This window comes from Hemitrygon akajei, chromosome 7, assembly GCF_048418815.1.
Source record: "Hemitrygon akajei chromosome 7, sHemAka1.3, whole genome shotgun sequence".
NCBI classification, from domain to species: Eukaryota; Metazoa; Chordata; class Chondrichthyes; order Myliobatiformes; family Dasyatidae; genus Hemitrygon; species Hemitrygon akajei.
In genome coordinates, this window is record NC_133130.1 from 174782617 (window position 1) to 174796733 (window position 14117).

The following is a 14117-nucleotide window of genomic DNA, read 5'->3' on the forward strand; positions in this document are numbered from 1 at the left end:
CATGGAGTAGGCTATAATGTCTATGTGGTGAACTACATATACCTGTCTGGACACGCCCCTCTGCTGACTGCTCCTGTGGCTCCTCCCACAGACCCCTGTATAAAGGCGGTTGGAGGCACTGCTCCCCCCCTCAGTCTCCAGGATGTTGTGTGGTCGTTTCTTGCAGCTAATAAAAGCCTGTCGTTCGCCTCCCGTCTCCAAGAGTTATTGATGGTGCATCAGTCTACACAATATCTTGGGCCAAATAGCCCATACCGTGCTATATCTGATACTTTATAAGACATTGGTCAGACTACCTTTGGAGTATTGTGAGCAGTTTTAGGCTCCATATAAGACTATAAGATACAGGAACAAAATTAGGCTATTTGGGCTGTCAAGTCTGCTCCACCGTTTCATCATGGCTGATCCAAATTTCCCCCTCAACCCCAATCTCCTGCCTTCTCCCAGTATCCCTTCATTCCCTGACCAATCAAGAATCTATAAACCTCTGCCTTAAAAATACCCAATGACTTGGCCTCCACAGCCGCCTGTGGCTTTGGATTCCACAGATTCACCGCTCTCTGGCTAAAGAAATGCCTCCTGATCTCCAATCTTAAAGGACAGTCCTCTATTCTGAGGGTGTGCCCTCTGGCCTTAGACTTCCTCCCGCCATCTCCACATTACCCCTCATTCTTCTGAAAGAATTCTTATCCTTCATGTCCCAGAAAGAATGTGCCACCAATGGAGAGGGTCAACTGGGAGTTTACGGGAGTGATCCTGGGAATTAAAGGGTTCACACATGAGGAGTGTTTGAGGATCTGGACCTGTACTTGCTGGAGATTAAAGAATGAGAGGGGATCTCATTGAAACTTGCAGAATATCGAAAGGGCTAGGTCAGGGATTCACAGCCTTTTTTCAAGCCATGGACCCCTACCATTCACCGAGGGGTCTGTGGACCCCAGGTTGAGAACCCCTGGTCTAGATGGAGTGGACAAGGAGGGGATTCTTCCAATAGTGGGAGAATTTAGGACCAGAGGGTGCAGCCTCAGAATGGAAGTATGTCCCTTTGAAACAGAGATGGGGAGGAATTTCTTTAGCCAGAAGGTGGGGAAATCGGTGGAATTCATTGCTACAGGCAAGTGTGGAGGGCAAATCTTTGGGTATATTTAAAGTGGAGGTTGATAGGTCATGGTGTCAAAGGTTATGGGGAGAAGGCAGGAGAATGGGGTTGAAAAGGAAAGTAAATCAGCCGTGATTGAATGGTGGAGACTCGATGGGCCAGATGGCCTAATTCTGCTCCTATGTCTCTGTGCCTATGTCTGTGTTCACCTGGGTGTACCAGTCTTATCACTAGCTTGAGTCTTCCCCTGCAGCACAAGCCCTTCAGTATGGAGTGAGTACTGAGCTAAAATCAGCTGAGTAGCAGTGGCCGCGACTTCACAGTTCCAATAGCCCTGATTCTGTAGTGACCTCTGGTGCTGTCTGCGTGGAGTATGCACATTCTCCTTGTTACCATCTGGGGTTTCCCCTGACGCCCCAGTTTTCTGCCAAGCCCCAAAGGCGTGGATTGCTCGGTTAACTGTTCACTGTCAGTTGCCTGGAGTGTGTAGAGAGAGATAGAATCTGAGAAACACGTACAAAATGCTGGAGGAACTCAGCAGGTCAGGTAGCATCTGTGGAAATGAATAAGCAGCCGACGTTTTGGCCCAAAACTTCAACCTTTTTTATTCATTTCCATCGATGCTGCCTGGCTTACTAGTATGGCGGTAGTTCATCTGAGCTCCTCCAACATCTTGTGTGTGTTGCTTTGGATTTTCAGCATCTGCAGAATCTCTCATGTTTAAATCTGAGGAGATTTGGTGGGAATATGGGGACTTGGGTTACAGAAAACTGTTAGTGGGGTAATTACTCTGTGACCCAGTTGTAACAAAATAGGGTAAATATATAGATCTTTAAAAATTAGATTTATGTACATCAAACCATAGAGTGAAATACATTGTTTGTTTCAACAAGTAACGCTGTCCAGGGATGTGCTAGGGGTAGCCGGCAAGTGCTGCTATGTTTCCACCACCAACATAGCATGCCCACAATTTACTAGCACAAACCTGTACCTGTTTGGAGTGTAGGAGAAAACCTATTCGTTCACAATGAGAACGTACAAACTTCTTACAGGCTGTAGTGAGAATGAACACCAATCTCACAGGGTGCTGTAAAGTTACCCATGCTGTGGGGTGAAAGAATTAACATCTTGTTGTTACGAAAGAGCTCCATTGACAGTAGGAATGAAAGGTCTGTCCAGCCACAGTAATAACATCGCAGTGACAATCAGACTGCTGGAGGAACTCGGCAGGTCAAGCAGCATCTGTAGGAGGAAGGAAATTGCCAATGTGTCACTCCTGGTGCAGAGTTTCGACCTGAAGCATGGCCATTTCCTTTTCCACAATGGATGCTGCTTGACCTGCTGCGTCCTTCCAGCAAATTGTTTGTTGCTCCAGATTCCAATATCTGTAGTCTCCTTTGTCACTGAGTTGGTAAACCCCTTTTCTTCTTGCCCCTGTAGTGAAAGGTGCTCCAAATGAAAGTCAAAGTGTAATTTATTATTGAAATTGGTGATTCTCCATCATGTCCAACTATGACCCAAACCCTATGCATGGGAGTTTTAAAGTGGAGAAACTGGTACACTGGGGCAGTTCCACTCTCTTGACCTCAGAAGTCCAAGCCTACTGGTATGAACAAGTATCACAAACAAGGGCTTTCCTTGGTTGCAGAGGATGACCATAATATCTTCTGTGCCTCATTGTTCCCTTCGCTCTCCACGGACTGTTGGAGAAACGCCTTTGGATTTCACTGCAGTTCTCGTCCTCCCAGTCTGCTGGAGCTGACTTCACATGCTAGGACAAGCATGTCCTTTCTCACTGGGGTATGAGGCCATCGGCTACCCTCACCCAGTTTAGCCAGCCTGTTGATGGTGTACCGGGGCATAGCCACTGTCACATGGAAACAGTTATTTGGATCCACAGATGAGAGCCGAGTGTCCAGTGGGGGTCAAAAGAGAGTGAGCTGTTCTAGAATGAATATAACAAGCCCCTTCACCATAGGTGCTATCCCTCCCTGGACAGCCCATACATTGAAGTACATAGTATATGTCACCATACACCAGATTCATTTTCTTGCAGGAAAATAAAGAAATGCAATAGAATTATTTTTTAAAAACTATGCACAAAAACTGACAAACAAGCAATATGCTAAAAAAGATAAATTGTGCAAATAAAAAATTATTAATATTAAGACCATGAGATGTACAGTCCTCGAAAGTGAGTCTGTAGGTTGTGGAATCAGTTCAGAGTTGTGGTGAGTGAAGCTATCCTCCAGATAACACTTGAATTGATTCTGCTAGCTGTAGTAATTCCTAGAAGGTCATCTTGTGGTCATTTTTATTTGATTATTGTTATTCTAAGGTGGTGGGTGGTGATATGTATCTACCAAAGGAGGTCCAAGGTGCTCCTTCCCTCCACCAGCCTGCAGGTCACCCTTGGGTAAGGTGTAGCACCTGCTTAGATCCCCAGTCAGAGTCACGTGAAGCCATGAGAGCAGGCAGTGGATGGTTGTACAAGTAGCTGGTGTATTTCACAAGTCCTGGTTATGTGACCACTGCTGCCAAGCAGAGAATATCTGAAGAGTATAGATAATGGCTGAGGACTTATAAGGACACTGCCCAGAAGAAGGCAATGGCAAACTGCTTCTGTAAAAAAAATTTGCCAAGAGCAATCATGGTCATGGAAAGGCCATGCTCGCTCACATCATACAAAGCGGAACATGATGAATGAATAAATTGGTTTTCTACTATTCAATGGATCTCTCTATATAGCTGTGATTTTTCTTCCAGGGAGCAGTGAAAGTTCTGAATTCAGTGAGGAGCTCTCTTCCGGATTAGAGAGGTAAGTGGCATTAAAATCAAAACTCCTCGACTTTTACAATGTCTCATAGTTGCGTTTTTAAAAGTCCATGATGGTTTCTGATCTTTAGATAAAATGATTGAATTTCTTGAATAAAATTAATTTTTAAGGTTTTCCGATTCCTAGTATTCAACAAGAAACAGAAACCTATGTGTATTCACCTTGCTGACCATTATCCTACAAGTTACAGTTCAGGAACATTATTTGAGCACCCCAGTGGAATGAGATTGCTCAGTGGCATTGTACCGGGGTGACCGAGCCAACCTGAAAGAGGACAGGGAATTGAGTTGCATCGTAGACGGATTTATGCAAATTCCTTTGCCCACTGCTTGAAAGAATTTATTGATCAATTAATTTGACCACTTACTAGCATCTTGAAAATAGTGCATGAGGAATTTAATCTGAACCCATGTCTAATATCTCACAGTGTGATTTTGGATTTTGCATGGTAAGAAAGGTGTAGATTGACACGATGTTACCTTTCCTCAGTTTGATTCTCACTCCCCATTGAGTGGACACTGAAGTGTAATCCACAAACATCATTGATCAATGTAGATGACACCAGAAGCAGTGGCAGAGTAGAAAGTGAAGAAGATTGATTAAAGTTACAACAGGATTTGGATCAACTGAGCCAAGGAATGGCAGATGGAATTTAATTCGGATATGTGTGAAGTGATGTATTTTAGGAAGTTAAACCAGGGCAGGACATACACATTGAAAAACAGGGCCCTGGGGAGTATTATGGAACAAAGAGACCTAAGGATCAAGTGCATAGTTCCCTGAAAGCAGCAATCCAAGTAGGCAAAGTGGAGAAGAAGGCATATAGCACACTTCCCTTGATTGAACAAGGCATTAAGTACAAAGACATATGGGACTCTTCCTTTGATTGGACAAGGCATTGAGTACAAACACATATGGGACACTTCCTTTGATTGGACAAGGCATTGAGTACAAAGACATATGGGACACTTCCTTTGATTGGACAAGGCATTGAGTACAAACACATATGGGACAGTTCCTTTGATTGGACAAGGCATTGAGTACAAAGACATATGGGACACTTCCTTTGATTGGACAGGGCATTGAGTACAAGGATTGAGTCATCATGTTACAGCTGTGCAAGACATTGGTGAGAGCACACCTGGAATATGGTGTGCAACACTGCTCACCATATCATAGGAAGAATATGATTATGCTAGAGAGGCAGAAAAGATTTACATGGATGTTGCTGGGTGTGTATATAGTTATAAGGAGACAATAGACAGGCTGTGAATGTTTTCCATGCACTGAAGCATGCAGAGGGATAACCTTAGGAAGGATGTGGTAGGGTTAGAGAGGGTGCAGAGGAGGTTTACCAGGATGCTGCCTGGATTAGTCAGCATGTCCTATGAGGACATGGTGAGCAAGCTGAGCTTTTCTCCTTGGAGTCAAGGAGAAAATGAGAATGAGAAAAGGAGAGGATGAGAAGTAACTTGATAGGGTTGTACAAGATGATACGAGGCATAGATTGAGTGGACAGCAGGAAACTTTTTCCCAGGGCAAAAATGGCTAATATCAGAGGACATAATTTTAAGGCAATTGGAGGAAAGTATAAGCAGGATTTATTTATTTATTTTTTTTACAGAGAGTGGTGGGTGCATGGAACATACTGCCAGAGATGGTGGCAGAGGCAGATACATTAGAGACACTTAAGGGAGTTCTAGATAGGCTCAAGGATGAATGCAAAATGGAGGGCTACGTAGGAGGGAAGCTCAGATTGAAAGGATGACACAATGTTATGAGCCAAAGGGCTAATACTGTGTTGTATTGTTCTACTGTATGTTCTACGTCCTTGTAAAAGTTTATAAAATCAGGTAAGGCATGGATGATCACCGTAATTTCCCCAGGGTAGGAGAATCTAAAATAAGAGGACATTGATTTAAGGTAAGAAGGGAAAGATTTAAAGGGGACATGATGGGTAATTTTTCCACATAGAGAGTGTTGGGAATGTGGAATGAGCTTCCAGAAAGAAGTGGCAGAGGTGGGTACAATTTCAACTGTTAAAAGAGATTTGGACAAGTACATGGATAGGAAAGGTTGAGAGGGATATGGGCTGAATATAGGACCAGCTTAGGTAGGCACCTTGATAAGAAAGGACGGGTGGCACTGAAGGGGCTGCTTCTATATTGTAAAACTTTATGACTCCAGGGGGTCAACCTACACTTGAGGGGCTGGGACAGTGCAACAAGTGAAAGGGTTTTTCAATCACCAAGATAGAATCAACACACATGCTCTCTTTTGAGGGTGCATCTGTCAGGAGCAGGAAGATTTTGATTTTAGTTTTACACTCCCTCCCGCACTCGTTGCCTGCATTGCTGATTTCAATGCCAGTCCCATAGAGAACTCCACATATACCAGTATCGGATTTAGGCTGGCTGCTAGGAGTTGCATTGCTGACATGTTGTGCTTCTGTGACTGTCTTTCTGGGGATTGTGCTGAATGCAGGACTCACATTTAAATTTGCAAACAGGAATCGTTTGTATGCAACGCTAGGCCCGAACTGGCGGGTTTCTGTAAGGAATTCCCCAAGGAACCGATGCAGTATTAACAGGTATAGTAAGGTGGCCAGGTCATTCATTTCACCAGGTGAAAAGGTCGGTGATCCTGCACTGACTTTGTGGGTCTGCATGCCTCCATCCTGAATCTCATTCATCATCTTCTCAGCTGAAACTGAACAAGCACTAACCTTAATACTTTGCATACGGGCAGATCCAGCTAACTCCTAGAATCTTTTGGAACTTCAAGAACCACGTGCAAGCTCCAATTCGCAGTGGGTTCTGGCTGTTGTAAAATTTTATTGTCCAGATCTGAAAATCCAAATCTGGCTTGAGCTTTACTGGCTTTCCACTCACTCTGCTCCCACCATTGACTTCAAAAGTCAATGAACAATCCCGCCAAGTTCCCACTCTGCATCTGCCTGAATGATGACTAGCCCTCATTTCAGACCTCCTCTGCTTTCTGCTCTGATATGGCACTGGGATGTTTTGAGCTGAGTACAAAACTGGCAATAGCCCTGGAATAATCATACCTCCTCAAGCACAGTGATTATCTCTAGAAAGAGAGCTCCTCAAAGGATATTTTCTCTCCATTCTATTGGCTTGGTTTAGACTCCCCCCACTTGAGGTAAAACCTCAATTTGCTTAAGATTACTGAGCTCAAAACATCGATCAGTAATAGACTCATGAGACTGACCTCAAGAGAATAAATTATTATGAATGCTGGAACTAATCAGAAGGTCCACAGGGATCAGCTAACCTTGAGGACAGTCACAGTGTCTGATATCACTAATAATATATACTGTTGAATTGATAGAACATTCTGATAGTCGCTCTTTCTACTGATTACATTTATAAGTCCCTATTCCACGTGAAAATCTGAATTAAGGACAAAAATTGCTGGGAACCAGTTGAATCTGCGGAAAAAGGAATCAGGTTGGACTTGGCGTTTGAGGCCTGAGACCCACGATCCGGACTGGGAAAAGGCTGATCTGACAAAAGGGCACGTCTCCGAATAGATAACTCAGTTTCTTCCTCCACAGATGCAGCCCGGCCGCTGAGCATTTCCAGCAGTTGTTGTTTCTGTTGCACATTCTTAACTTCATTTGGTTTGTTGGAAATAACTTATAACTGCTGTTTAAGGAGCCCTGCAGACAGTATATATTATTTGTTATATATTCATTTCACTCCTGTTTTGCTGGCAACTCATCTGTACCATTGTGTGAACCATACATTTGAACACCCAGTGCTCCACCAAATTAGCCATGGTGAGCGTGAAAGTGTGATAAAGCCTATTGCAGTTGTGTTATTAAATTCACAAGATATGTGTCAGGATTATGACTTCATTATCTTTTATTAAATAACAACATGAGGATACACCACCTACATCAAAGTTCTATTCCCCCCCCCCCCCCCGCCCCGCATCTGGCAGCAACCTTGCCATTTCGTCTGTTTTACAAAACTAAGTTGCTAGCTCAACACTCAACCCAGCAGAGATGGAACGTGTTCAAGGAGCAGCCTGGATTCGAACCCAGGACCCCTCGCCCTGAAGTCCAGTGTGGATGCCACTACACCACCGGAACAGACATTGAGTCAGAGGTCCTGCTTTAAGCTTCAGAATGCAGAGGACACCTTGAAAAGATGATTGAAGCAGGCAGTGTCTTTAGACTCTGGGTAAAGTTTTTGATTAAATAACTTCTCATTAATTTGATATTTTTTGAGAAGAAGAAAAGTGAATGTTTTGGTTGCTTTAAAATATCCACTGGACTGTAAAGCTCCTTGTCATTGGCAATAGAGTTATCTGGTGGAAGCCAATGATAATTGCCATTACTTCTTTATTCACTGCCGTCATCAAGATGTAGTGGTGCAGCATCAACTGCCCAAGGTTTAGTGTTGTTTTACATTCGGGCTTTAGGATCAGGGTGTTGGTTCATTCACTGCAGAAATACTCACGTCTTGAATACCTCGCTCTCTTGCTGTTGACTCTCCACCTTGTACAAGGGGTTCAGATTGTTGTGAAAACCTACCGAGGTCCCTAATGCCCTTCAAGGTGGGAAATCTGCTGTCCTTCCCCTTGTCGATGCTTGACTCTAAAATACTATTGTGGTTGACTCTTAACCTTAGTTCCAGGACAAATGAGGATAGACGATAAATGTCAGTGACGTCTCTACTGTCCAATAGTTAATAGGCATCCGTTAGTCTTGTGAGACCATGGATTTGTGCCTTGGAGGGTTGTATGGGAGACTGGGCAGTTGCCCAAGCTGGGGGCCTTCCCCTCTCCACGCCACCAACGTTGTCCAAGGGAAGGGCACTAGGACCCAAGCAGCTTGGCACCAGTGTCGCAGAGCAATGTGTGGTTAAATGCCTTGCTCAAGGACACAAACACGCTGCCTCAGCTGAGGCTCGAACCAGTGACCTTCAGGTTACAAGTCCAATGCCTTATCCACTAGGCCATGCACCAAGTGTCCACACAAGTGCAATCAAAAGAACCTTTCTTTGCTATCATATCCATATCCAAAGGTCTTCACCCAGTGGGACTAGCCATTGGGAATCCCCTATACCCACTGATCAAATCTCCATGCTAAGTGCACACACTGAGTAGTAGCATTTTGGCTTTGTTTCTCCCTGCCCTTTTTCTTCCTTGCCTCCTTATCCCAGAGTGGCATTCCCAATGGGGTGTGCTGCCTGGAGTCTACAGCACTATTCCACCTGCAGCTGCTCAATGCTCACAAAATGCTGGAGGGACTCAGCAGACCAAGCATGGGAAATTGGGACTCGATGGGTGGGTATGTGGTCAGCATGCACTCGATGGGCCAAAGGGACTGTATCCAAGCTGTGTTGCTCTGTGATTCAAAGTTGGGGAGGAACTCTGCAAGTCAGGCAGCATCTATGGAGGAGAATAAGCAGTTGACGTTTCAGGCCGAGGCCCTTTATCAGGACTGGAAAGGGGGGGGGGGGGCAGACACCACAATTGAAAGATGGGGCAAGGGAGAGGAGTGTTGTGACTGTCAACAAAGTCACGGGAGAGCCACCAAAGCTAATGGATATAGAAGTCTTCATTCAGCAAAACAAGCAGCAGGCATCATATTCGAGACACACTTGGAAGAAGAGGCCTACCTGACCCCATATTACATGATATTTTTATATGCTAATGATCAGCAAGACAATTCTATAGTTATAATGTATCTACAATGCTTCCTTTGAATTCTGTATAATTTTCAAACACCTCCGTCTTCACACCCACTGTTAATCCCCGCTGACTCTGGGCTGCATTCATGTGTATGCAGACATCGGAGGTCAAACGAAGTGCTTCTTTGTTTGCAATCAACCCCAAAATGCAGCTCCAGGAAGACCTTGTTCAGAGCTGCATTTAAAATTCAATCTACAATCTGTGTTCAGGTCTGAAGTCTGGCTGGTGTGAAAATTAGTATTTGCTATATACGATAACTCCAGAATACATTCTACACGGAGTACAAGCTGGCAGGTGAAAGGTGAGATCATGTAGGGGGGGGGGGGAAGTGAGTAGGTGTGGTAGACAGGATGACCCCACCTACACACCATCCCTCTCAGCCAATCAGCCCCCACAGTGCACCCACCTTCCCTTCCCCTGGTTTCACCTAACACTTGCCAGCCTGTACTACAACCCCTTCCCCCACCTTCTTATTCTGGCTTTTTCCCATCACGCCCCCCCCCACCCTCACTTCCTTTCCAGTCCCGATGAAGGGTCTTGACCTGAAACGTCAGCTGTTTATTTCCCTCCAGGGATTCTGCCTGACCTGCTGAGTTCCTCCAGCACTTAGTGGGTGTCGTTCGAGCATTCTGGCATCGGCAGAATCCCGTGTTTATGATTTGCTGCCCCTCTGCAAAGTCCTTTCAAGGAATGCCTACCCTAAACTTTCAGCCCTGAAGACAGGTCTCAGCCCAAAACACCTACGTTTTACCCTTCTCCGTCGGTGCTGCCTGACCTGCTGAGTTCCTGCAGCATTCTGTGCGCGTTGCTCAAGGTTTCCAGTGTCTTCAGAACCTCGTGTGCTTGTGCTTTCTTGCTCTCTCTGTTTCAGTGGGCATGCTCCTTGTCAGATTCTCCTTCCTCTGGGTGTTTGTCTCACTGGGCCACAAGGGGTTAATGTAGTCTCTCTGCTTCCCTTCCGTTTCCTCGCGCAGAAAGTCCATGTGACTCGGAGCCAACTAAAACAAATTCAAATGCATCACTTTATCCACTTGTCGAACAGATTGACAATTCGACTGGATTTCTCACCAGTATACAGTGTACAGGATGATGCAAGACACTAAACTGTTTTTGCTCAGCTTAAGTAAGCTGAATTAATCATTTTAAATCAGCTGAATGCTGGCTTGGCAGCACATCAGTTAGCATTGCATTACTATAATGTCAACTGTAAGATCAGGGTTCAATTCACACCACTCGTTCTCCCTGTGACCGTGAGGGTTTCCTGTGGGCGCTCCGGTTTCCTTCTACATTCCAGAGATGTCTGGGTTAGGGTTGGTGAGTTGTGGGCATGCTATGTTGGAGCCGGCAGTGTGGCGACACTTGCGAACTGCCCCCGACACAGGGATCCTCAACCTTTTTTATGCCATGGAGCCTCACCATTAACTGAGGGGTCCGTGGATCGCAGGTTGGGAACTCCTGCCCCAGCAAAATCCTCAGACTGTGGTGGTCGTTGATGTCAACGGCACATCTCACTGTATGTTTCGACGTACATGTAAGGCTAATCTTTTAGAGATCATCATCCATAAAAATCCACTGTGGATTTGGAGGGAGATGTGACAGGGTGAGGAATGGGGCAGGGATGATCCAGAGTTCGAAGAACTGCATTGATGGGCCATCCGGGGTAGAAGATGAGGGGACCATCTCTGATGACCTGTTACTGCTTTATGGCCAGTTTGCCACTTCTGCACTAAGCAACGTTGCAGTTAACATCAACACTTCTTCAGCAGCAATGCAAACTGCATCTTTCAGCAAATTATGCATGAAAGAATGCCTTTGTTTACTGTGTTGCTTTTGAAATGCCAAACCCTGAAGTAAATAACTTCAACATCATCCATCAATGTAACCAAAGTTTGTTCATACTAACAGTGGGAACAATTATGCAGTAAATGCATTCCAGATGTGTTTTTATGTTAAGTTAAATGACTGAACATTTTATTGTCAGTGGGAGACTCCAGATTATAGTATGCCTTCTCTCACCAGTAGTTTGTGGAACACTGAATTTTGAAAGGCATGATAGAGTGGATGTGGAGAGGATGAGACTGTGCAGCAACGCCTTCCCCTTTTCTCCCCCTTTCCAGGTGAATGTTCGGGATGCCACAGCATTCAGTGGAAGTGGAGCTTTGGACTGTCTTTATCTCACGAGCCTCTTCACTAAAGAGGACTGGCTTAGCTCTATCTTGGTGCTATTGGTATGACTTCGCAGTGAGGAAGTTAGCAGATGTGGTTGCTGTGTCACAATGCTGATAACTCTTCACTGGCAGGGACTCCTAAAAGGCCTAGGCAGTGTGGACATGGAGACAATAGGGAAGTAGACTAGCATTAAGAGGGCACAGCCTCAGAATAGAGGGACATCCCTTTAGAACAGAGATGAGGAGGAACTTCTTCAACCAGAGAGTGGTGAATCTGTGAAATTTGTTGCCATGAATGCCTGTGGAGCCAATTTGTTTGGGTATATTTAAAACAGAGGCTCTTAATTAGTAAGGGTATCAAAGGTTCTGAAGAAAAGACAAGAGAATTGGGTTGAGGGAGAGAATAAGTGAGTGGAATAGACTTGATGGGCTGAATGGCCTAACTCTGTTCCTACGTCTTATGGAAACCAGTTAGCGAGTTAATGTGCCTTGGTGTACAGATTAAAATGGAAAGCCAGATGGTGGAAATGGCTAATATCGGGGGGGCATAATTTTAGGGAATAGAGGGATGTCAGAATTGGTTTTTTTTACATAGAGATTGATGAGTACTGGAACACCCTGTCAGGGGTAGTGCTGGAGGCAGACACATTAGGGATCTTAAGAAACTTTTAGATAGGCACATGGGTTACAGAAAAATAGAGTGCTACGTAGGAGGGAAGGATTAGATTGATATTAGTTAAAAGACCAGCACAACTTCATGGGCGAAGGGCCTGTATGCTGCAGTGTTCTTTTTTCAAAGGTCCACTAAATGATGCCCGTTCTAAGTCTTTAAAGTCTGCTTTCATTGAAGGATCCAGGCACTTTATTGTTCCAAGGTACGTCAGAGCCAAATTAGATCACCATTCTCTCATTACAGGGACAGACCAAGTGGATGTAGGAGGAAGGGAAGACCAGATGTTTCATCATAAGCTTGTATCTAGCTGCATTATAGGCACATCAATTATTGACAAAAGTTAACTATTTAAAAATGCCCTGGAAAGCATTTCTGAAGGAGCACACTTAAAAAGCAAAGCAATATTGAACTTGGGAGCGTTCTGGATTCTTGAAAAGGAGACAGAGGCAGTGGAATAATTACAAACTGAAGTTCAAAGTAAATTTATTATTGAAATACATATATGTTACTGTTTCTCATTGAAGCCTACTGAATGGCAAAATGCTAGTGGATGTGGAAAGTATGTTTCCTATAATGGGGGAGTCTAGGACCAGAGGGCACAGCCTCAGAACAAAAGGATGTCCCTTTAGAACAGAACAGAGATGAGGAGGAATTTTTTTAGCCTGAGGGTTAGCCAGGAGTTCCATGGGCTCACCATTCCGTATGAAGCAGTTTCTCCTCAATTCCATAGTTGATTGATTCTTGATGATACACAGTTACACATTTCCTTGTTCTTGGTTTTCCCATCTGGTCCACGTCAAATCCTGTCAGTCTTAGGAAAAACACGAGGAAATCTGCAGATGCTGGAAATTCAAACAACAACACACAAAATGCTGGTGGAATGCAGCAGGCCAGGCAGCATCTATAGGGAGAAGCACTGTCGACGTTTCGGGCCGAGACCCTTCATCAGGACTAACTGAAAGGAGAGATACTAAGAGATTTGAAAGTAGTGGGGGGGAAGGGGAAATGCGAAATGATAGGAGAAGACCGGAGGGGGTGGGATGAAGCTAAGAGCTGGAAAGGTGATTGACGAAAGTGATACAGAGCTGGAGAAGGGAAAGGATCATGGGACGGGAGGCCTCGGGAGGAAGAAAGGGGAAGGGGGGGAGCATCAGAGGGAGATGGAGAACAGGCAGGGTGATGGGCAGAGAGAGAGAAAAAAAACGAACAACTAAATATGTCAGGGATGGGGTAAGCAGGGGAGGAGGGGCATTAATGGAAGTTAGAGAAGTCAATGTTCATGCCATCAGGTTCGAGGCTACCCAGACAGAATATAAGGTGTTGTTCCTCCAACCTGAGTGTGGATTCATCTTGACAGTAGAGGAGGCCATGGATAGACATATCAGAATGGGAGTGGGACGTGGAATTAATCTTAGGAAATCTTAGGAAATCTCCAATAGATCACTCCTGTCTCTTCTACCACCAACTTCTCCAACCCTTCCTGCTGACAGTTATCTGAGGGCAGGGGTGAGAAGAGGCAACTCACAGGTCAGTGAGTGAGATTTAAAAAGGAGCGTTTGTGGGCTTTCAGCATTTTTCAGTGTCCCGTTCAAATCAGGAGCACGAGAGAAGGTCGAT

The 14117-nt window shown here is 44.8% G+C and overlaps 1 protein-coding gene across 5 annotated transcripts in view; it reads left to right on the top strand.

The window, feature by feature from the left end:
- The window catches only part of ralgps1 (Ral GEF with PH domain and SH3 binding motif 1), a 726899-nt gene that overhangs the window by 667749 nt on the left and 45033 nt on the right, over positions 1-14117 (top strand). For 4 of the 5 annotated variants that reach the window (XM_073052641.1, XM_073052644.1, XM_073052642.1 and 1 more), the window contains 2 exons: positions 3866-3917; positions 6445-6525. In XM_073052641.1, coding sequence (XP_072908742.1) covers positions 3866-3917; positions 6445-6525 — 133 coding nt within the window. The remainder of the gene's footprint in view (positions 1-3865; positions 3918-6444; positions 6526-14117) is intronic. The other variant, XM_073052645.1, reaches the window with a different exon arrangement.